This window comes from Bombyx mori, chromosome 10 (genome assembly GCF_030269925.1).
Source record: "Bombyx mori chromosome 10, ASM3026992v2".
Lineage (NCBI taxonomy): Eukaryota > Metazoa > Arthropoda > Insecta > Lepidoptera > Bombycidae > Bombyx > Bombyx mori.
Genome location: NC_085116.1, coordinates 10,820,473 through 10,844,025, shown reverse-complemented (window position 1 = coordinate 10,844,025; position 23,553 = coordinate 10,820,473). Strand labels below are relative to the sequence as shown.

The window sequence follows — 23,553 nt, the reverse complement described above, 5'->3', positions numbered from 1 at the left end:
GATATCTATACGCCATTTTCGGAATCACTTTTCGAGCGTTACAGCTGCGCTTTGAAGTTTACTTGCCATTAGGACTCGAGTAGTGAACGATTGTGTCTTCGGCGAGTAAGCTTGACTGGGTCGCGGCAATCGGGAAATGTCGTTGATAAATAAACTAAATAGGAGCAGCGAATTGCTTAGCTATTTTTGTTTCAGGTTTGTGCTTGTGGGCTTTTTCCTTTGCTGTTCAATGAATAAATCAAATAAGTAGTCTATGGACGTTGGATACAATGTTTTTCCTTTTAGTTTTTTCATCCACTTCCACTTGCACTATTCCAGATAGGTTTGTAGTTATTTGTTTAATGTTCAAATAAAGTCAATGTTATTGTATAATGATGTAAAGGCCACTCTTTTAGCAATTAGTAGGTAATAATATAATAATTAATCTGCTACTCTTTTGTTTATAATGTGAGCTATGTGAACTCATGAGAAATGATACTATTTAGTCTGGATCTAGTATTTTGATAACTAGAGATACTACCAAATACCACGTATTGAATAGTCTCTTATTTTATTGATTAACGAAAGTGGACGAACATAGGGTATCTAAAAAAAAGGCTATACAGCTAAGCATAAAGTGGCCGTTTTCCAATTACAGCACAAGAGCGCATTATGCGGCATAATGCTCAACTAAGCTTCAGTATAATTCGGGATTGTGCGTCACTGAGTCGCATTGTGCTCTGTAATTGGAAAACTACCATTAAGTACATACAGGTAGTTTTCCAATTACATTATGCCGCATAATGCGCTCGTGCTGTAATTGGAAAACGGCCAGTGTTAAGAGGTCAAAAACGTATCATTTTTTTAGAAACCTTGTACTAGATCGAAAATGTAACTAAATTGATCTGCTATTAATTATGGAATGAAATAAGATGATTGAATGATTTATACTATGATGAATGATATTGAATGATTTATATATGAACTATAATAAAATTACTTTTTTTTAAAACCGACATTTATTTTATAATTTTTGCTTGACTCTGGCACTTTCAAATAACAAACCAAATTAGCAAAAAGGTATTTTTTTGAAGTGAAACTTCTTTAGGCGCATGTGGGTAAATTTTTTACAGATGTAACGTCACGCAGGTATGCAACGGAATGTCGAAAAAGAGAGAGAGAGCGATCGAGACCGATTGAGAGAGAGTAAGACAGGGCGAACGTAGCATGAAGCAACTAGCCATGGAGTGAGAGTAGGGTAGGAGCAATCAAGTGAGAAAGATCGAGAGAAAAAGTGGGACAGAATGCTCAATTCCTACATACGTTTAAAACATACGTATAAAGTATTTTATTTTTAATACAGCGCCATCTGTGACTTGTTTTAATACTAACGTGTGTATGAAACCTCTTGTAGTGAATTTTAATTTAGGATATACGTCAAGTTAAAATATCAATTCACAGAGGGCGCTACCTCATACTATAAAAGGTGATTTACAATTATTTACTAATGACAAAATTTTACTAATAATATACTTAGACATTTAGGATAATTGTATTTTAATTTTTGAAGGTTTCACTTCTAACACGTGTGAATTGCACACATGTTATTTACACGATGTTACTCCTTCACCGTGGAAGTCGATCGTGAACGTTAAATTTGTTAAGTACGTATTTCATTAGAAAAATAGGTACCCTCCTGCGGGATTCGAACACCGGCGCCGCGGCGCATCGCTCGATACGAATGCGTCGGGCCACGACGACTTCAATTTTTTTTTACATTTAAAATGTTTTAAACGACTATGTTAAGAATACGGTTCTCCTTCTTTGTCTCCATCTTGCCCCACTAGGTGGGATCGGCACATCATATTTTTCTTTTCCATTCTCCTCTATCAGATCTTATCGTCATTCAAACACTCCATCCATGTATCTTTCAGTCGACTTCTTCCCTCTACCTTGCATGACCATTTCCATATATCTCCTAGGCACATGCATCTCCTTCCTACGCATCACATGTCCATACCACACTAACCGTCCACTCTTTAATTGATCAGTCATTGGGGCTCACACTTCCTTTGATATACTCATTCTTTTATCTTGTCCATTCTTGTCACTCCACACATACATTTCAACATTCGCATCTCTGCCGCATGCACTCTTCTTTCAAGCCCTACTTTCATCGCCCAACATTCAGATCCATACAACAAGACAGGTCTAATAATCGTTTTTTAAACTTCCCATCGTAAGGGGCATTCTACGATCGCATGTTGTTACAGAGACCTGTCGGCATTTCACCCAACTAGCGTGTATTCAGTTCTTTACGTCACGGTTTATGTTGCAGTCGTTCTGGAGTATAGAGCCGAGGTACTTAAACTCGGGGTAGACTAGCAGCGTAACACCATCTAAGGTGATTGGCGTGAAGTATGAAGGACCACCTAAATCACAGAACATGTGCTCAGTTTTTATTCGACTGATCTTCAGACCGAGATTTTCCAACCTTTTTTGAGATTTTGCCAGTCTCCTCTGTACCTCGTACCTGACGAGTGGGCTTGTTATATTACGGTATGGTAAGAATACGGATATCATGATAAGCTTTCACATTAAGCTACGCTATTCAAACAAACCTATACGAGATATATTATATTGATCATATTTAATTTTAACATCTACTACATATACTAAATGAAATATCATATTGTTATGAATACGTTGCTATAGTAACCTACCTTCTATATTAGTGTAACATTCTTGATGAACCAGAATAACACCGATACACACTAAAAACATTACCATGTCTATCTTTAAAGTCAAATATTGGTGGTCTACCGACAGTCTCCACACTAAGGAGACAGTGAGTGGATCCCAAAACGCTTATAGTCTAAAAGTGGACAGATTCAATTCTCACAGTGACAGTGACTGTATATTGTTAGCAGAGGAATCGACAATAAAAGTATTTAAACCTAATATAGAGCAAGAAAATTCACATACACTTTTAGAAAGTGAATTGGAAGATGTTATATTACAAATCGAAACAGGTAAATTTGTAAGGTGCGTGAATTTGTTTTTAGAAAGACAAGAACTTATTTTTATAATAGATTTTTCTATTGTGGATTTTTTGTTATAATTGCCAACGTCATAATTTTAACAGTTAATTTCAATCAAATCTCGAATATTTCTTTGTTCGTTTAGCGAGATCGCGGACAGGCAGATAATTGTGCTACATGCGAGAAGCTACTCTATCTATCAGTTACTTAAACAGGAAGGTCATACAAACGCAGGTTTGTTTGTATATCTATTACGATATTTGGTCCTACATATTGAAATGAAAGAAACAATGGAGGTAATACTTTATCTTGATATTTTAGGCGAACAAAATAAACTTGAACCATTAGTTAGGCATGCGTTCACAAGAAAAGCTGACAGTTTGACGTGTGGTCCTTTTGGGAATATAAAAACCCGTGATTTTATATGTATCCAAGGCCTCGATGGAAGTTTAAGCTTCTTTGATCAGGATACATTTTTATTTCTATGTATTTTCAATGATGTCATTATTCCTGGACCGATATCTTACATTGCAAATTGCGATGCATTTGTTTTATGTAAGTCGACTTGGGTTTTAGAAATTTATAGGTAAGAAATAATCATTTTTTGAACATGAAAATCTCTATTCTTTTCCAATCCTGCCAATTATTTTTTTAAAACGATGATTGTTACTTGTTAGCTACCAGCAACTACGAGAGTTCAGTGAGTTAAGCTTACGACAGAATAAACAAAATGTACCCCAATGGACGTACAGTGCCTGTGAAGAAATTACACAAATACAAGTCATTCAGGTAACAAATTATCAGATAATATATAATGAACATGTAGAAATTATTTTCGTTTATTTCTAAGCTTACGCAGAAACAAACTCGACTAGTTTGAGTCTTACGGCCTCGCACTCGTGCTCATGAGGGTGATCGGTTTAATTTTAATTTACATGATTATTTCTTTCAGACTAGCAGCAATTTTTCTAGTATCATAGCACTAGGAGAAAGACATCTTTGCTGTTTTCAAGACAACGGCTTAATGAAATTCATGATAAAATTCGATTATATGCCAATGTGTTTTAATAGTTATCTTATTGGATGGTATTACGGTTAGTACTTGTAATTCCCGCTCATTTTAAAACTTAGTTTTTTCGTGAAATAACGAATTTTCGCGTAATTTTTTATATGATTATGGGTTACCTTGAAATAACCCTGCAACACACTAAAGTTTTATTGAAATCGATTATTTGCCTATTTGATAGTACCTTTTTATTTTCCCCAAAATATAGTGACTTAAAAAGAATAAACTTTCAGGATCTTAATGTTTTATCAATACTAATATATCCCTAAAGTGAGAATTCCTCCAGGGGTAATTTTCCCAAACCTGTTTCCTCCTATGCCAATTTATTTCATTTTTATAGGTTTACTTTAATAAGACGATATTGTTAATTCATTGTGGACCGGGTGTTTGCAAACACAATGACATGTTAAGTACAAAATTAATGATAAAATAATATTGGCGTATTTATAGTTCCAGGATAGAACTGCAATATAGTTTCATGACTACAAGCACATAGAAGTGTCTTACGCATCGGGGCATTGGCTTAAGATAAAAGAGCGAAGTGATTTGAATTTGTTTTAATTTTCAGAGCCAACTGCACGAATGTTAGTAATGGTAGCTTCAGATGATTGCAAATTATATGTTTACGAAAACACGACCTTACTATGGTCGTGTGATTTACTACATCCAGTTATCTCCATAGCGCGTTGTTTTCTAAAAAATCTTCCCGGAGGAATAGTGAGTTTATCAAATACTGGTATAGTAAACGTAGGCTATTTAGGCACGGAGCCCGATCTCAACGGTAACGCTAGAGCCATGATCAACGAGCCGATTGATCCGGAACAGATTCAAGCCGAATTGGACGAGGTTGAAAGTGCTCTCCAAAAACTTTTAGATGATAAAGACGGTAAATAAAATAATTTACATATTACTGTTAGATTACAAATCAACTGTAAGTAATGTATCGTTTGTGTTTTTAGAAGCGGCTACCAGCTTTTCATTAGTAGAACGAACAATAAATATAAAGGCGGACGTCGGGAAACCAGTTCAAAATTTGTTTCAAGAATTTTCTAAAGGAGACGAAGCTTTACATTTGCTTATGTGCCCTATCATAGTAATGATAACGTGCGATGATCCCAAAATTATACAAAACGTCCAAATATCATATGTTTGTTGTTTTCCGTTCGCTTGTTCAGAGTCTGCAATTTCATTAGACAGAATTAACGGCACGGAAATTATTGAGACGCAAGTTTTCTTGACTAGTCACTGTGATATTTCTGATACAAGGGTAGTAATAATGTTCACAATAACAGATTCCGCTGGGAAAATAGTCGTGCTATCACGTGAGATTTTGTTACCAATCAGTCTTTACTGCACACCTATCGAAATAATATCGGAAAATCAGTATATGTTAAGTGTTAGAACAAATAACCCTATTGTGGAATTTACACAAATATTTACAGGTACTGAAATCATTAATTGTATAATAATATGTATTCGACAAGAGCGAAAATTTTATTTATTTATTTAATATTACAGACTTCAATGGGGAAGATTTGTCGAGTAATACCATTACGTTTGGGTATAGATCAACAAAGAATACCATTACACTTAAAATAAGAGACGACCACTACATAATCGAAGCGAATAATTTTACGGAAATTACAAGTGTATTGGATCATTTTCTCGTGAAGTTAATAGACCATCACAGGAGGATGTCCACAAAGGATTTTCGTTTTGATTTTCAATATGATAAAGAATTTAAAAAACAGCTCCTTCATAATTTTCTGAAGAGCATCGAAATACATGCGAAGGAACGCATTAAACTCAAAGGGTTTGAGGTAAGATTATGTGAGTCTGTACTAGGATTTCGTAACATTAAAATAACTTTTCCAAAAAAGTTGCCATACGCGTATTGTAATGTATCTTATGAGTATAACGTATTTAATTAAGAGTATAACGTTGACCCCGTGATTAATTGCGTGACATTTGCACAATTGCGACACACTTTGTGAACGGAAGTGCTCTTTATTGAATATGGGCTAAATAGATAATTAATTGAACTCCAATTATAGTTTCACTATTTTATTAATTAACTACTACTTGAGGATTAAGCTCAGTAGTGTTTTTTTCTTCCTAAAACATATCGTTAGGTATTGGGGTGTGACCCTGGCCATCTTCGGCTACGTATTTCTATTATACTCGTCACCCATTCCTTACTATACTTGAGTAGGGTGTGTTATAAGTTCATTAAAGACTACTGCAGATTGTTACATCATGTTCTCGCATATGCATTGGAGCTGATAAATAATCATTCTGTTTGTTTTGTAAAGCCAGAGACATAGGCTTAGACCTCACAAATTGAGTGACGGCACCCACCTTGTGACATCAAGTCGAAGTCCCAATTGCTCGACGGTGGAAACTACCCGTGTCGATACATAATACGCACTGCCAACAACTAGTAGTTACGCATTCTATCGATTTGATTCTTTAATCGGGAAACCATCTGAGAGTACTCATTTATTTACAAAAAAAAACTGTTTACGTCAAAGCGTTGTCGCATTATTCGATACGGTCATCAATCGATTGCCTATGTAGACTAGGGTCGATAATTTTTAAAAACAAAAAAAATAATAGTAGGATGAAACCCATTAGAAAAGGAGAGGAATATTATAAAAATGAAAGGAAAAATAATTTACGGGCGATCTGAGGTCGGGAAGGGGATAGGGGTGAGTTTTTAAGGGTAATAAACGGTTTTTCTCGTTTCCCGGTAAACTAAAAGTCCTATGGAAAAAAATCAAATGGCAAAGTTGTAGGTAATAAAAAGATCTAAAACTTTTGTATTTACACTTTTTTCACTTAACCTCAAAATTTATGTGAAAAATTAAAAAAACCAAATTTTTGCTATTTTACTTTTAAAAAAAAAAAAATTCGCGAAATTTGTTGAAAACTTACCTGTTTATGTCCCAAATACGCTGTAATTGATTTGATTAGAAATATTTATTTTTTCACCTTATTTTGAATTAATATCGAAAAAGCACCCTAATTTTCAATCGGAAATGACTTTTTTCCATAGGACTTTTAGTTTTGCCGGAAATCGAGAAAAACCGTTTTTTACCCTTAAAAACTCACCCCATCCCCTTCCCGACCTCAGATAGCCCGTAAATTATTTTTCCTTTCATTTTTATAATATTCTCCTCCTTTTCTAATGGGTTTCATCCTACTTTTATTTTTTTTCCCTTTTTTATTTTTAAAGGCTTCTTACCCTGGTATAATGGTCCTATGTCATGAATTTTAAAATGTTTCTGTCAGACTTGATATTAACTAGAACTAAAAAAAAGCTGATATATATGTTTACCTATGTCATGGATTTTAAAGTGATTCGGTTAGATTTGAAATTAACAAGAATTAGAAAAAAGCTGATCTATATGTTCAAAACAGGATGAGCTGATGACACTTCACGGACAATTTACTTTAATTCAAAAGAAACTACTTGTACAGTACGGGTCGTTGCCCCCAGGCGATTGCGAATCTCTCGAGTTCTTGATGAAGGATACACATCACCGACTCGTTAGCACGGTTCAAGAAATAGTGAAATGTAAAGACACTGTCTGCAAGTAAGTAATTAATCGCTTCCGATAATAACGGGTAGTCGATTCCATTTTTATACTGAAGATTTAACAATGCAAAATTGACAAAAATTTAAAACGATAGGTAAGAATAATATTATTATGATTTAGATATGAATCCATACTATTCATTAGAGTCCTTTTAGATATGTATGCGGGGGTAAATAATAAAATTATGCTCGTAGTGCTTCAAGACGCTATTATGAAGTTGTGCGGGAATGAGATTGTGATATGCTCCCACCTCGCTCTTGTGGAATGCTCCCACCTCGCTCTTGTGGATTCGTCATTTTAAAACTAAAATCGGTGTTGTTTTCAACTTTTCAGTATTCGAAACACGTATTTTGTATTTTCCGTTATTACCTTTAAATAATTTATATTTATCATTAGATATTTAATGAAGTTTGAATCAATTTACTTTTCAGTCTAGGTAGCACTTTGAGCACCGTCGGCCGATTGATTCTTTGTATATTAAAACAAGTGACGCACGACAGTCTCAAAATGAAATTGATAGAAGAGATGATGTCCGTCAATTCCTTGTATGAAGATTACCAGGTGAATATATTTAAGGATGTTAATTAACCGATGTATTTTAATTGTTGTCAACCTGATTTATTCCAGACCGCATTAAAGGTATAATCAAGTTTTTATTTACTACGTACTCTGTGGGTAGGATTGGAAATATTTGAGACTGGATTACGCAAGTTAGTTTTTTTTTATTAGATACTAGCTGACCCGGCAGACTTCGTAGTGCCTCAATCGATAAATAAAAGAGACATAAATAAGCTTTTGTATAAAATAAAACAAACAAAAGGAATCCGACCGACGGGGCGACGGGGGACACATCAAAGGAAAAACAAAATTGTTATTTTTATTTAATTCTCGCATTTTCATATTTATCTACCTTTTAAACCTTCTCTGGACTTCCACAAATAATTCAAGACTAAAATTAACCAAATCGGTCCAGCCGTTCTCGAGTTTAAGCGAGGCTAACGAACAGCAATTCATTTTTATATATATAGATTTTTATTATTTCCATACAGGAATGGGAAGAGGCCGCTGTCCAGGGAGTTTTTTACATTCTAAACACTTTATTAAAAAAATCCGATAAAGACAAGGAAAAATTGGCACCGGTTACCGAACAAGACGCGCTGTCGCAAATCAACGTGAAGCGTTGTTTGAAACAGACCAAAGTTATCCTCGAGATGATGTTTGAGGATGCGAGCGCCGAGGATCAAGACGGAAGAGTTGCTCGTACTGAAGAGCTAGTTGAAGTGATTTAATATGGTAGGCAGCGACTTGGCTCCGCCCCTGGCATTGCTGAAGTCCATGGGCGACGGTAACCACTCACCATCACGTGGGCCGTATGCTCGTGTGCCTACAAGGGCAATAAAAAAAAAACATGTTTCAGGAAATTAAATCACAAGATACAAACATCAATAAAGCTTTATTTCATTTATTTAAGAAAAAATGTTTATTATAAATATATGTTGTTATTGTTGAATCGTTAAACTTAAGCGACGTGTAGTAGAGTGTAAATGACGAGATTGAAGTACAGCATGTGCACTAGAAGCAGGAGAACCTTGTCGCGTCATTTCTTTTTGGCGTCCTTCAAACCGGCGCCCGCGTTGAACTTGAAGAAGATGATGTCGCCATCCTCGACGACGTAATTACGACCTAATGATAAAACATATATATATTGTTTTATTATTATGTATAATATACACTCTGAATTGAATTATTACTTTTTCATTGCGATTAAATCAGATCACGGCCGACCTAGCGTTAAATGGTCATCGAATTATCACAACGTGAATGCCGGACTTCACAACTTTAGGCTTATATCTCAATATTAGTAATTATGCAAATTAAAAAAAACGGGTTTGATTTTTATTATAAATGATTATTCTTCGTGGAAATCATTCTTTAAGTACGTTTACTTGTACACTTTCAATAATTCTTATTATAATCATATTGTTGTAACAACTTCCATAATTCTACCCAAGCCTCAAGGTTGGTGGCAGAACAACGTTGTGATGTCTACGGACTGCAGTAACTATTCTACACTAGATGAGTTGGTTCACCCAATTAGGCAATAAAAAAACACATAGTTTTTACCTTGTTGCCTGTATTTTCCGGCGGCTTTACACGCAGCTTCGGTACCCTCTTCCTTGAAGTCCTTGAAATGCATGACTTCGGCCATGATGAAACCCTTCTCGAAGTCGGTGTGGATACGTCCTGCGGCTTGAGGAGCCTTTGTGCCTTTCTGTCGAACAATTAATCAGTTTCAATTCTATAGTTTATTAAGTTTAGTTTGATACATGGGACAATTTGTCGAGTAATATTTTTTGGGTTAGGGTAAGTCAGAAAACCCTAATTTTTAAACGATATTTGCAAACTTCATTTTATCAAGCAATCATATGTGAAGGCATGATTTCTCCGGAATGGAAATAGACAAGACTACATGACACCAATTATTTCACTAACAGTACTAAAGATAATAATTAAAAGAGGTCAGGTAGGAAGATTTGGTAATAAAGCTATTGTAATAAGTGAGCCTCTACAGCCATGGAAACTGTAACCTTGTCTCAAAGAGGGTGGCAGTTTTCGCGTTGTCTATGTGCTTCCGTAGACAATTAAAAATTACTACGAGCTAATGATATAGATTTTCACAGAAGGTTATCTGTTAATGCACCTGAATTGTCCAGGCTTTGACTTCATCTGCTCCAGCTGTGAAGAAATACTCCAATTGCAGAGCCTTATATCCTTGAACAATGATCTTGTCCAATGCACTAAAACAATATCGGTTATAGCATATTTTTAATAAATACAAACACACTCATTGATTCGATTACGAGCAATTAAATCTAAAGTTTGCAATAAAATTCGACAAAAACTCAATTCCTGTGACTAAGCTAATGCCGATGGATACTTAATACAATATGTCCTCAAACTACTTACATAAATTACTCGACTAGTCTCAGTTTTATGAACAATATAATATAATAATGCTTTGCTTTCCAAAGATAAGAGACCGCCCAAAAAAAAATTAAAGTATACATAAAATTATCTAGAAAAAAATCCTGAAATAAGGGGTCTATGATACAGCTTTTTTTATTTAACGAAGTCAACTTTTTTGTTACTATACAAATGTTCACGATTGACTTCCACGGTGAAGGAATAACATCGTGTAATAAAAGTTAATTAAGTAATTACTGGTGGTAGGACCTCTTGTGAGTCCGCGCGGGTGGGTACCACCACCCTGCCTATTTCTGCCGTGAAGCAGTAATGCGTTTCGGTTCGAAGGATGGGGTAGCCGTTGTAAACTATACTTGAGACCTTAGAACTTATATCTCAAGATGGGCGGCGCATTTACGTTGTGGATGTCTATGGGCTCCAGTAACCACTTAACACCAGGAGGGCTGTGAGCTCGTCCACCCATCTAAGCAATAAAAAAATATATAAAAAAAATACTAATTTCTTCCTTACAATTATTTTTTACTTATATCACCAACAAATATTAACTAAGTCGTTGTTTGTTATTTATTAGGTATATACTTTGACATTTTGATGTCATTGTAGAAATTAAAAATATTTTAGTGCTGTGATAATTGTCTCTCACCTCGTTATGCCGTGTTCCTTCAAGTAAGAGACACGTTCAGTCGGATCCATGTCCAGCAATTTAGATTCCAACACTCCAGAGAATGGAATCAGAGGAGAGCCGGGGTCGTTTTTGTCGATCCACTCTTTGAGCTTTGGTAACCTGTAGTGATAAATGAAACAAGTTAATGTTAAAAATATAAATACTAGTTACATCTATTTTATTGGTAAATAATACATTTTAACATGTTTCACAGCACTATAGCTTATCTAAGTGCAGGTTAAGATTTGAATATTGAAAATAATGGACTGTAATATTTACATATACACTGTTCACATTCTATTTTTAATGTAAAAAAATCGAAATTGCTAAAAAAAATTCTTAGTGTAATTAGATGCGCCATTTATCAATTGTTTTCTTTTAAAAAGGAAACTTTACCCAGGTGTATTGCTTCAGGATACGATTTTGAATCTATATCTCAGAAGCAATCATATTTATATTCTTACCATTTGTTCTTTTTTCTAATGTAGTCCTTTTCAGATAAATTAACGAGGTATAGAGCGGGTTTTGAAGTTAGGAACAGGTATTTATTTAAAACTTCAATCTGTAAAAACAAAAGATTATTTTCTTTTTTCGTGTGTCCATTTTCTGTATAAGAAATTTAAATTCTTTACTGCATTCCCATTGCTGCAACTATTTTTTTCTAAATATGTGGCGTATAGTGGCTAATATGTGGCAAATAGTTGCAGCAATAGTTCTACTTGATTCAATGCTCACAATCAACTATGCTACACATGCTATTTACAATCAACATTTTTTTTGTATCTTTTTAAATTTTTTATGTTTACAATTATCTATGTATTGTATGGATTAATAAAAGCTTCTAATCATCTTCATTTCATTTAATTTCACTCCATATTATCATTTTTCATAAAAATAAGAATATAAATTAAAATAAGACATGACTTAAAGGTCTTAGTTACCAGGTCATAAAATCACATAAAATAAAAGCTTCAACATTGACTGACTGCGAATGATATGAAAGGATTCGAAAAAAAAAAAAAAAAAATCACGCGTCCGAATGTAAACAACACTCACATCAGCTGCGCTCCAATCGCCGAATCTAATGTGTTTCTTCTCATCAACTAGAATAGTCTTGACTTTAGCCAGGGAATCCTGTAATAAACCGTAAAGGATACTTAAGATATTATTATTTTTCTTAAATGTAGGTACTATTTATATTATTATTACTAGTGGTAGGACCTCTTGTGAGTCTATACGGGTAGGTACCACCGCCCTGCCTATTTCTGCCGTGAAGCAGTAATGCGTTTCGGTTTGAGGGGCGGAGCAGCCGTTGTAACTATACTTGAGACTTCAGAACTTATATCTCAAAGTGGGTGGTGCATTTACGTTGTAGATGTCTATGGGCTCCAGTAACCACTTAATACCGGGTGAGCTCTGAGCTCGTCCACCCATCTAAGCAATAAAAAAAAAAACCGGATGGGCTGTGAGCACGTCTACCCATCTAAGCAAAAAAATATCGATAGCGGGATAGGTACTGTCGATATGCTAAATTATGTTAAGTAGTAATAGGAATAATTTTTCGCTATTTTAAAATAAAAGATTTTAATTTCTAAGATAAAATGTTTGTTTCGTTCGACGTAATCATAGAGAAACTGAATAGATCGTAATGATCACGATGAAGCATCGACCCCGCGTGCTCAGGTTGCTAAGTATCGATAACGGGTTGCATTGCGTGCCCATTCCTACTGTCAGTGCGACTCAGTTTAAAATGCGTCTACTATAGTATAAGATTAGTACGCACGTATTCAGGTTTAAGTTTCTTTTCGCCGCCTCTGTTGACCACTCGGTCCAGTTTCTCGATATGCTGCAGAAGCTGCTCCTCGTCCTTCAAGCGTAGCTCTTCCGCAATTGTCTCCAAGTCTCTTACCGGATTTACGTCACCGTCAACATGGATGACGTCTTCATCATCGAATGCACCTGTTATAAAATGAAAAAATGCAAACTGTCTTTTCTGCTGCATTAAGTCTATCCATAAATATCCGATAATGTTCCTATTTTTAATCAATATGACATTATAATTCTAAAGTTTCTCACAATACGAACGTTGATTTTTCTTTGTAAATATTGTAGTGATATTGACAAAAATAATCATTAAAACTATTATTATCGTTAAATTTTAATAATCCATTACTAATTTCCTTCGATTGCTAGTTTTCTAGAAGAAGACCTGTGAGTTAGCTCGTCTTTACTTTCATTGTCATTTAAATTTCCCTTTTGCTTTTTCACCTTAAATTTATTAATTCGCTTCGTTTGCGGTGGAAAATATATATTGCACTAATCCTTTAATTTTACCATTATAACTAATTTGATCACTGACACCTGGAGTCCAACAGATAAATACGCATAAGATAGCTGGTTCAAAAATATGAAGCTCGAAATTAAATTATGGAGCCTTAAATGGATGCAAATGAGTATTCTTTTGCTGCTGGTTCGAGAACATTCTCCCAAATTCGATTTCCGGTTCAAGTAATCGTTCCTTTTGCATATTCAGGTAATTGTAAGCTGTGAAATAATATATTAAAATTGTCAAAAAAATGGCAACAAATCGATACTTACGACACAAGTTAAAAATAGCATCACAAGCTTTGATGTGGGACAGAAAGGCGTTTCCCAATCCTTGGCCTTCAGCAGCGCCGCGCACGAGACCGGCTATGTCTACCACGTTGAGGAAAGCTGGCACTTTGCTGTAAAGAATTTAATAAACGTACTCCATATTCAATTGAATATGCAATTTCGAAAGGGGCACATCTCTGAAAGTGTAAAATGTTCAGGAAATGAAAAAAAAAACTGGTTATTTTAAAACAGTGTAAAATTTAAAATATTAACTTTTGAGATATATTTTAGTGTTAATTAGCAATTGATTGAAAATTACTGGAATTATTATAAAATGGGTGTAGGTAGGCCTCAAAACTACATGTATATGAAAAAACGTATTTGACAAAATATGCGACATGTGCCCTTTTCGAAATTGCATATTCAATTACAGTAATGCAAATAATCGACTATATTTTAGACCAATTACAGCGTATCCAAATATCGTATCTAAAGAATACGTCCGACAATAATAGGGCTAATAAATCGAGAGAGGTAACAGAAGTTTTGGATGGTAAGATCTTACGAGACGGCACCTTCTATCTGGGACGACAAAGTTACAGTGTGCGACTCGAAGCTGCATTCACTCAAGACAATAATCAGAAGGTCAGAAAGTAGTGCTAATTTAAATAGGGTAATTCGTAATTAAACACGCAACAAATATGTATACGCATCAAAATTATAGGTAATAATTACAAAGACCTCATTTATATCTAAATTATAAACGTACAGGTAGTTCAGATTTTTTTCTCTTACAGTGAAGTTTCTACAGTGGCTCTCGAAATGAGTGTACATAATATTAGCATTGTTTGGGTTGTAAAAACATGTGACTAATTTCAATTAATGACCCTAGTAACTGAAGTAGTTTTTGATCTGCCAGTCTCAGTTTAATTAAAGTTACAATTCACAATGAACACGATGCAGAAAGCGGTCTAGGAAAATTCTAAACAAAATCCTAGTTGTAATAGTCGTCGTGGCCTAACGGATAAGACGTCCGGTGTATTCGTGTTGAAGCGATGCACCGGTGTTCGAATCCCGCAGGCGGGTACAAATTTTTCTAATGAAATACGTACTCAACAAATGTTGACGATTGACTTCCACGGTGAAGGAATAACATCGTGTAATAAAAATGAAACCCGCAAAATTATAATTTGCGTAATTACTGGTGGTAGGACCTCTTGTGAGTCCGCGCGGGTGGGTACCACCGCCCTGCCTATTTCTGCCGTGAAGCAGTAATGCGTTTCGGTTTGAAGGGTGGGGCAGCCGTTGTAACTATACTTGAGACCTTAGAACTTGTATCTCAAGGTGGGTGGCGCATTTACGTTGTGGATGTCTATGGGCTCCAGTAACCACTTAACACCAGGTGGGCTTTGAGCTCGTCCACCCATCTAAGCAATAAAAAAAAATAAAAAAATTGAAATTCAAAAGATAGATAGTTTCACATATTTTTGAAAATCCACATGACAAAAAGAAATTTAATTCGAAAAAAGAAAAATATATTCAAAAACAAACTTGTTTTGCGTTGAGTGGTAATATTAAAATTACATGTATATTAAATAGAAAAATATAGGGTAGCTTATCCCCAATTGTTTGTAAACTTGCACCTCTTTTCTGTTACTACTTTTTCAATTTGTAATACTTGCGCATAATTTATTATTCTATGAAATTACGCATTATTTTCACCTGGTAACGTTTTTACAACTCACCTTGCTGGTTTATGATATTCGCATAGGTAGTCATACCTTTCATCAGGTACAGGTACCCTACGTGCTGAAACCGAAAGAGCATGGTTAGATATCTCTGGAACGTTTCACATGGATTTCTTTTCTCAGTCTACTGTTAAATTAAAACACGAATAAAAATAACAATATTTAATCGCATCAATAAACTACTTCTTAACAATGCTCACATTATGAATTAATTGAACTGGATACACTTGATGGCTTCTCGACTGTACCAGAATCTATGCGTTTTACGCTACAGCATTCTAGATACTGTGCAAATGGATTCGTCATGGACCTTAATTTTAGTCCAATGTCCAAAAGCAATTTGCACCTTGCTTCATATCTACGCATGCTTTTTTTATATGAAGTCAAATAATCTTTATTGATTTTTGAATTATGAATTTTTAAATACAATGCTACATATATTAAGCCCGATGTTTGAATATCAAGACCAGGGTATTTTGGCCGTATGACGTTAACATGGCAACACGCTTCAGTTAATATGGTAGAAATAGTTTGTTCCAAATAACCTAGATCAGGTAATTTATCTATTGTTATCTTGGGAAACAATTTAGTTTCCTTGAATACGACAACGTCTTTGTAAAGGTAAGGTTTTCTCAAAAACTTTTCTAAGCATATTTCGCTGCAAAATAAATATATTTTTCCTTCAAAATTCACGGCTATCTTTTCACTACCTTTCTTGACCTTTTGGGCTGGTAAGTTTTCTGCATATGTTACTATGCAAATACCATTTTCATATATTAAAATAGGATCAATAGTTTTTATGACAGCTGGAATCTCAGGAATATAAACTTTTTTGTTACAAAGATAAATATGGGGGCGGTCAATTGCCATTTTCATATGTTCAGAGCAAACCCAAAAAAAAGTATTATCGTACAAAACTACACCCTTTTTATTAACAGAGGGTCCGCCATTTCGGAAAATGTTCTGATGGAAACATATAGGGCAAATGTTTTTATAATTAGACATATTTTGTCTAAAATCATCATTGGATATGCATAAAACTTCAACTGGTACAGCTGACAATTTTCCTGCAGATAAAACATAATGCATTTCCTTACTAAAATTGGCAATTATTTTAAGTGCATCTTGTAAACATTTCCATCGAGTACTGTTTCCATCAAGTACATAAATATTCTGATAATCTTCGTCAATCCAATCTCTAATTTTGTTACAATTTTCTTTCCAAATAGAGTAACGCTTTTCAATGAGAATTTCTGGGAAATGTGGTTTCTGTTTGATGATATCTAAATAGTTTTCACAACGACAGTTTTCAATTATTTTGGCTTTCGTACTAGAAATATCAAATATAATGTTAGGATACAATTTATTTTTGCAAAGTTCAATGCCTTCCGAGGGTGTTTCAGGAAAACCATCTAAAACAAAGCCATGTGTAACAATTCTATGATCAATGGCCTCCGTTTGTACAGCACTCATTAGTAAGTCATAATTTAATATTTCGCCTCTTATCAGAACCGAATTCATCTTCGAGGCCAATTTGGTCCAGGAAAGATTATTTAATACATCACGTATTGCTTTTCCTCTCGAGATACAAAGTAACCCATATTGTTTGGATATTTTCTCTGCCAACATACTCTTACCCGACTTTGGAGGGCCAATAATAGCAATTTTTAAAGGATGATGTCGATATTCAATGATCGTGTTACTATCAGCGTATTTGATAGGATTATTTCGAAATTTTATTAGGTTATCTATGCTACTAACAAAATAGATATATGATCGGTGAATTACAGGATATAGTGTTCCTTTTTTCTTGCTTAATTTGTAAGGATTTAATATAATATGCGGACTGTCGTATATTTGCACTGGACACATGCGATGAAATTTACTTTGAAAATAAAATCCTGCCCCCAACAATATTTCTGCTACGTCTAAATCGATTACATACGTCTCTTCAAGAAACGAAATGTTTCTGTTTCTTAAATCGTTTAGTTTAGACAATGCTGTACGCATCACTTTTTCAAAAGACTTTGTAGCATCAACAGTCTCTAGTTTTATATTTTGTTCCGATAATAAATCTTTAAGAGCTTGAATATTTTCAGATTCAGTTTCAAATACACTTTCTAGCCTGGAATCTATTTTTTCGCGAGCTTCGTCAGATTTTTCCCAAATATTTTGATCTTCAGGTTCCGGAAACTCTTCAACGATCTGGTTATAAATAGTAAATAAATTGGCATCAACGTTAAACGATCCAGATGGGTGAGCGTCTATTATAACACTCTCCATCGAAGATGTACTCAGAGGTTTCATAGTTGGAGCCAGTACATTATCTACATGAGGTACATTATCTAGTAAATCTTCAAGTATTAATTTACCTACAACATTCTTCGTAATAAAGTTCATCCATTCTTTTTTTTCAATTTCTAATTTTACTCTAGCATTAGCTTTGGCTTCGTTCAGCTGCAATTTCCAAGTGTTAATCATCTCTGGCGATAAACGATCAATCGTGTTTACTGAAGTTCCTTCCAATTCAATAATTAAATCGGGAATGCATAAAAATGTAAGCATGTCATTAACGTCATTAGGAGTCTTTGGATACCCGTCTAATACGAAACCTGTTTTTACGAAAGGTTCCTCAAACCACAACTTTTTGAGAATTTTATGCATTAGAGTCGAAGGTATAGATATACCTTTCTCCAAATAGTTATATATTATAGACCTTATTTCAGTTTCATTGTACAAAACATTTACTAGGGATGCATTCATATTCTCTTCGTCCATCTGGTATTCGACAGCTCCTTCATCATCAATAGGGTTATCAGTAAAACTATTTTCATATTTACGTCCAACTTTTTTAAAATGTTTAGGGACCAATTCTTCATTTAGTATTTCAACGAAATCAATGTGTATTAGGCCTAATTCTTTTGCTATATATTTAGACAATGTTGTTTTACCCAAGCCGATACAACCTATTACACAAATTCTCAAAGGAGGCAATTTTTTATATGGAGTCTTTAAGACTTGATATCGACCAGGATCTTTTTGAAACAAAACTGAAAATTCCTCGTTACAAAATCTGTAAATTTGATTATTAAGCCGCAATGAAAAGTCTTTCTTACCCTCCCATAACACACCATAATCGTAGTATGTTACAGGACAATAAATGTTAGTTTCAGAGACAAAGCTTGGTTTATTTGTCATCACATCTTTAGTGAAAGTATCTGAAATACTATCACGACTTTCATTTTCATAACAAGGCTCGCATGGTGCAAAGTAACATTTACGTAATTTTAATAAAACTTCATCGATTATTTCCACGTCAGATTTCGTTTCCAATTCCACTTCAATATAACCTTTGTAAAATTCATCAAGTCGCGTCTTCAGAACATCCCATTCTTCTTTAAATTTATCAATAGATTCACTAAGGGCAGTTGTAAAAGCAGTTTCATCAAAAATTGTATTCATTTGTGTAGTCTCATCTTCGGTCTGATCTCGTACAACTTGTTCATTATCGTGAGCAATTTTTAGAGAACTGTTTATTTTATCTGGTACTTCACCGGAAATCATTTTTTGAGTTATTAGTGGATCTTGAGCTAGTGAAAATTTTTCGACGTAGTTTTTAACACTATTTTCGATGTTAAAATAGTACTTTGCTAATTGGGAGTCTATTTCTTTATTTTCCACAAGTGCTATAGTATAATCTGGCAAACTTTTCGCCGTAATGAGATATTCCCAACATTCAGGATTTGTGGTGAACCCATCAATGATATATTTACTATATTTAGAATCTAAATCAGTTTTGTTACTTTCGTTATCACTAGATGTGATGTTAATAATTTCATTTATTAATTCCTCATTTGTTGGTTCAACTTCATTTTGGAGATCATTTGCTACAATGAATTCCGCCACAGCTTTAGAAACGTCTTCATCGCCGATCATAGGCATCTCGGGTTTTCTTGCAGATATTTTTAGTTCTGCAGGAATGAATTGACATAAAAATTGCTTGTCATCAAGAGCACGTTTTAATTGCTCTTCATCATTTTCGAATGGCAGAAAAGAAAGTTCCGACTGAAGATATTCAAGTCGTTTTATATTATCTGTTAGGTCAGTGTTTTCTACAGAAACTATTGCGTTTGTTCTTTGCTCCGTTTGATTGAGGGAAATCGTTTCATTTTGTCTTGGTTCCATATTTGATTGTAGCCATAAATATTCTTGTATAATACTTGCGGTAGTATCATACCACATTTCAATCTTTTGATATCTCTCTATTTCGGCGCTCTGCCACTGAGAAAAACGGTCGTCTTCTATTTTAGCACTGATACTTGACAGGATAGATTTAGAAAAATCAAAGTACTTTTTGGACTTTTGCTGTTCTAAAAAAGTTTTATAGCATATAATAGGCGTGTTGAATATCCAAGAAAGACATTGAGCAATCATACTTTTCCCTGAAGATTTTGTTCCTACTATTATTATTCTACAAGTAGGTTCTAAATATTCTAACTTTAAATAAGGGCGTGGATTTTTACAAAACTGTAGCATAGCATCAAAAGAGGATAAACAGTAAACATGCTTAAAGAATGTTACAGCAAATTTAGAGTTTCCTTTCATAGATTTCCTCTTTCTTAGTTCAACTGGACATCTAAAATTCCAAGGCGACATATACCTATGAAAGTTCACTCCACAACTATTTATAATGTTTAGTTGTTCAATTGATTTTGTGAAATCTTCAATATTGTCAGATGGCTCATCTAAATATAATGGTTCTGGAATTAGAACGGAGTTATTAGGTATTAAGATCAATCTTTCCATTGCGTTATGAATCATTTCATGAAGAGACATTCTTGAATCTAATTTTATAGCATTGTAACCATATTCTTCAAGTTTTTTGTCAATCGCCGATTTTATTGTATTTTTATAATTACACATTTGTTGTGTTGAATGCAGTTTGAAGTTGTATGGCTGCCTGCACATGTACTTTGGATTAAAAATATGACTATCAAAAGGGTTAATGAAGTCTTTTACTGTGTATTTAGATGGCCATCTGGATTCTGAAACTGGATTATTATTGAATGGCTCCATTACGATTTGACTATTTAAATAGTTGAAATATTTAGAAGACTTCTTAGTTATCAAATCACAATCAGGACTTGTAATGTTGATAATGACATCTGGTGATAAATCCAAATTAAATATTTCTTCAAATTGCTTTAGAAATGTAGACTCATTATCACAAATATGGGTTTTCTGATTGAAGACTATGTTTGAGCAAAACTCTAACATAGATTTTGGAAATTCTTTAGGTAATTCTTCCTGTTCTTCGATTGCTTCCTCATGTTCATGTTCCTCTTCAAGTGTTTCAGTTAATTCTTCCTCTTCCATTTCAATGAATGATGAAGTATTTGTCTTTTGAACAATAGAGCCTTTCTTTTCTTTTCTTTTTATATTATTTACAAGAAAATTACAAATTTCTGAAGATGTATTAAGAGCTTCTTCACCATGTTGTGAAGTTATTACTAATCGGGAATCAGTTTTGTTACTAATTAATGGAAAGCCTGTTAATATATAGCCTCTGTGTTGAACAACTGGAGATTCTAGTTTCTTTTTTAAAATTAACAGAAGTATATTGAATATGCATTTCATATTATGTCGCATATTAAAATCTAGGCAAATTCCAGTTGGGCCTTGTTGTTCGAGTTCATCTCTTAGTATAGTCAAGGGCGACAAATGAATACATTTTAACCTTTTAGCTAAGGCTTCACCAAGAGAATAGGCACCGGAACCAGGCTTACCAACTATAAGATAACAAGTTGGTTTAGTATTGAGGTATATTTCTTGTGCATCTAAATCATTCCATGCTGTATAATACTTCGTTTCTCTTGGAAGTGGCGCATCTGTGTTATTTATCCCTACTGTTGTTGCACCTAATGGTACACCATGTTTGAATTCTATGGGCCTCGCCAGTTTATAAATAATATCAATTGGACCTCTATATGTAGCATTTTTCTCTATTTTAATGTCTTTGACACCATTAGAGTCCAACACATCATATTTACTATTGTTCTCTTTGATATTAATTGACATTTGTATAATTTTCAATAACTTTACTTCTATAATTACTAATACTATTTAAATTCATTTAAGTTTAGTGACTTGTTATGTCAAACTTTCCTGTCATATAACTTTTTTCATCTTTTACTTTTATGAGTAAAACCTTTTATATATTTTTATGAAAAAAAAAATATTTGTTCTATAATATAATCCTCATAGTAGTAGCATCTTCACATAGTGTGGTGTGCCAGGACCATTAATTGATATCAATAATAACTGCTTCAACAGGAATTACACTGGGCTTGAACTTTTTCTTCATATGATTAGTCTTCTTTATGCTAAATCTACTTTTTTCAGAGCTATGAATGTTTAAAACTTCACCAACAAATTATGTTTTTGACTTTTATACTTTACAAATAATTAGAGATAATTAGAGAATAGATGGTGGATTATTTTGCAGTAGATTTAATGTCAACTGCTTTAAGTTTCAGATATCAAGATGCTCGGAATGATCGAAAACAGAAAAAAAAAGTCAAACAAAGAAGCAGCACATTCATGTTTGTTTACAGGTGTAACGCAGTGAGATTCTTCTATTTTATGCTTATTGTCATTTCACCATTCACACACTAATTTGGAGACTAACTTAAGTACAGATGTGTTTAAACAGTGTTCTCGGTAGTTCTGTATTTGGCAGACTATTATGTAGTAGTGGTTTATTGACTAATATAATATTAATTTAACTTTATTATTTTATATTAGATACTTATTCTCATTAGGGTCGATGGTGCAGAAAGGAAAGTTTTCAGCTGCTGCTTGACTCTTGGTAAGAACATTGAAGAATGTAGATTTTCCAACATTGGGAACACCTACTATTCCCACTTTTAAGTTAGTTCCCACTCTTCCAATAAGAGGTTTTTTTTCAGGCCCTTCAACCTTTTTTGGAGGCATTCTGTAATGTTAAATTGAATAGTTTGAGTACATTTATTAACTATGAAGTAGGTAATACAAATATGAAAGAGAACATTTTCTTTTTCAAATTTTTGGCTTGATGCAAAAGATCATAAGTGTTGAAATGTTTGGAAATTAATTGCCCAGTTCCTAAAACCTAAATGAAAAGTTCATAGGCATAGTATGTACAAACCTTCATTACAACAGCACAATCTTTCGCAGAAAATTCAGATTTTATTGTTTCATATTAATAAGAATGTAATTTTATTTTTTAATAATTTCAGAAGAAGCCCACACTTTAGGTTTCTAACCTATTTAACAAAATTATTTTACTTAATTTTATATACAAACGCAAACTCATGATTAAAAAACATTGCTTCTATCTTTGGTAGTAGATAAATATAAATTGATACCTACTTACTTTTATTAATATCAATAGCAACTTAGTTTTTCACACTTCCAGATTGTATTCAGACAATATTCTCAATTAAATTGTGTATTGTCTATGGACAATTTTAGTAATCTATAATCTATGATTCAGACAGTAGAATTTGGACAAATTTGGTTTGTTGTGTCCAGTTGGCCAGGCAAAGGGAACTAAGCTCATACATATTCAGTTTTGAATACACAGGTTCATTTGACTATTTTTTGAAAATGAAATAATTCCCACCTATATCTGCCGTGAAGCAGTAATGCGTTTCGGTTTGAAGGGTGGGGTAGCCGTTGTGACAATACTGAGACCTTAGAACTATATCTCAAGGTGTGTGGCGCATTAACGTTATAGATGTCTATGGGCTCCAGTAACCACTTAACACCAGGTGGGCTGTGAGCTCGTCCACACATCTAAGCAATAAAAAAAAAAAAGAATAAATATGAAACAATA

At 33.9% G+C, this 23,553-nt stretch overlaps 2 protein-coding genes across 6 annotated transcripts; one reads left to right on the top strand and one right to left on the bottom strand.

Annotated features, from left to right (window-relative positions):
* Positions 1–2,362: 2,362 nt before the first annotated feature.
* LOC101742088 (protein PTHB1) lies at positions 2,363–9,429 on the top strand. Of its 2 annotated transcripts, XM_012697518.4 has the most exons (11): positions 2,442–3,024; positions 3,166–3,254; positions 3,342–3,606; positions 3,698–3,809; positions 3,973–4,114; positions 4,655–4,972; positions 5,046–5,528; positions 5,605–5,906; positions 7,507–7,682; positions 8,117–8,246; positions 8,735–9,429. In XM_012697518.4, the coding sequence occupies exons 1-11, from the start codon at positions 2,768–2,770 to the stop codon at positions 8,972–8,974; spliced, it is 2,514 nt and encodes an 837-aa protein (XP_012552972.1). In that variant the 5' UTR covers positions 2,442–2,767; the 3' UTR covers positions 8,975–9,429. The 2 variants fall into 2 exon arrangements, 1 of the variants encoding a protein (XP_012552972.1); XR_002431907.3 differs by lacking the exon at positions 8,735–9,429 and having other exon boundaries at positions 2,363–3,024; positions 7,507–7,779; positions 8,117–8,247.
* LOC732871 (GTP binding protein) lies at positions 9,120–23,239 on the bottom strand. Of its 4 annotated transcripts, none has more exons than XM_062670344.1 (11): positions 23,092–23,239; positions 22,486–22,671; positions 15,675–15,731; positions 13,933–14,060; positions 13,118–13,293; positions 12,391–12,468; positions 11,799–11,896; positions 11,314–11,454; positions 10,387–10,483; positions 9,810–9,957; positions 9,120–9,368 (listed from the first exon to the last, which is right to left on the bottom strand). In XM_062670344.1, the coding sequence occupies exons 2-11, from the start codon at positions 22,668–22,670 to the stop codon at positions 9,283–9,285; spliced, it is 1,194 nt and encodes a 397-aa protein (XP_062526328.1). In that variant the 5' UTR covers position 22,671; positions 23,092–23,239; the 3' UTR covers positions 9,120–9,282. The 4 variants fall into 4 exon arrangements, with proteins under 4 accessions (XP_062526328.1, XP_062526329.1, NP_001040339.1 ...); XM_062670345.1 differs by having other exon boundaries at positions 23,088–23,206; NM_001046874.1 differs by having other exon boundaries at positions 15,675–15,735; positions 22,490–22,671; positions 23,092–23,151.
* Between the last annotated feature and the right edge of the window lie 314 nt (positions 23,240–23,553).

Bases quoted from the DNA above. Each gene is read 5' to 3' on its own strand.
- LOC101742088 (XM_012697518.4), top strand. From the start codon at position 2,768: ATGTCTATCTTTAAAGTCAAATATTGGTGGTCTACCGACAGTCTCCAC. The intron at 3,607-3,697 runs GTAAGAAATAAT...GTTACTTGTTAG, and splicing joins TGGGTTTTAGAAATTTATAG to CTACCAGCAACTACGAGAGT. The intron at 5,907-7,506 runs GTAAGATTATGT...TGTTCAAAACAG, and splicing joins TTAAACTCAAAGGGTTTGAG to GATGAGCTGATGACACTTCA.
- LOC732871 (XM_062670344.1), bottom strand. From the start codon at position 22,670: ATGCCTCCAAAAAAGGTTGAAGGGCCTGAAAAAAAACCTCTTATTGGA. The intron at 11,455-11,798 runs GTAAGAATATAA...TTATCACTACAG, and splicing joins ATTAGAAAAAAGAACAAATG to GTTACCAAAGCTCAAAGAGT. The intron at 10,484-11,313 runs GTGAGAGACAAT...ATATTGTTTTAG, and splicing joins AAGGAACACGGCATAACGAG to TGCATTGGACAAGATCATTG.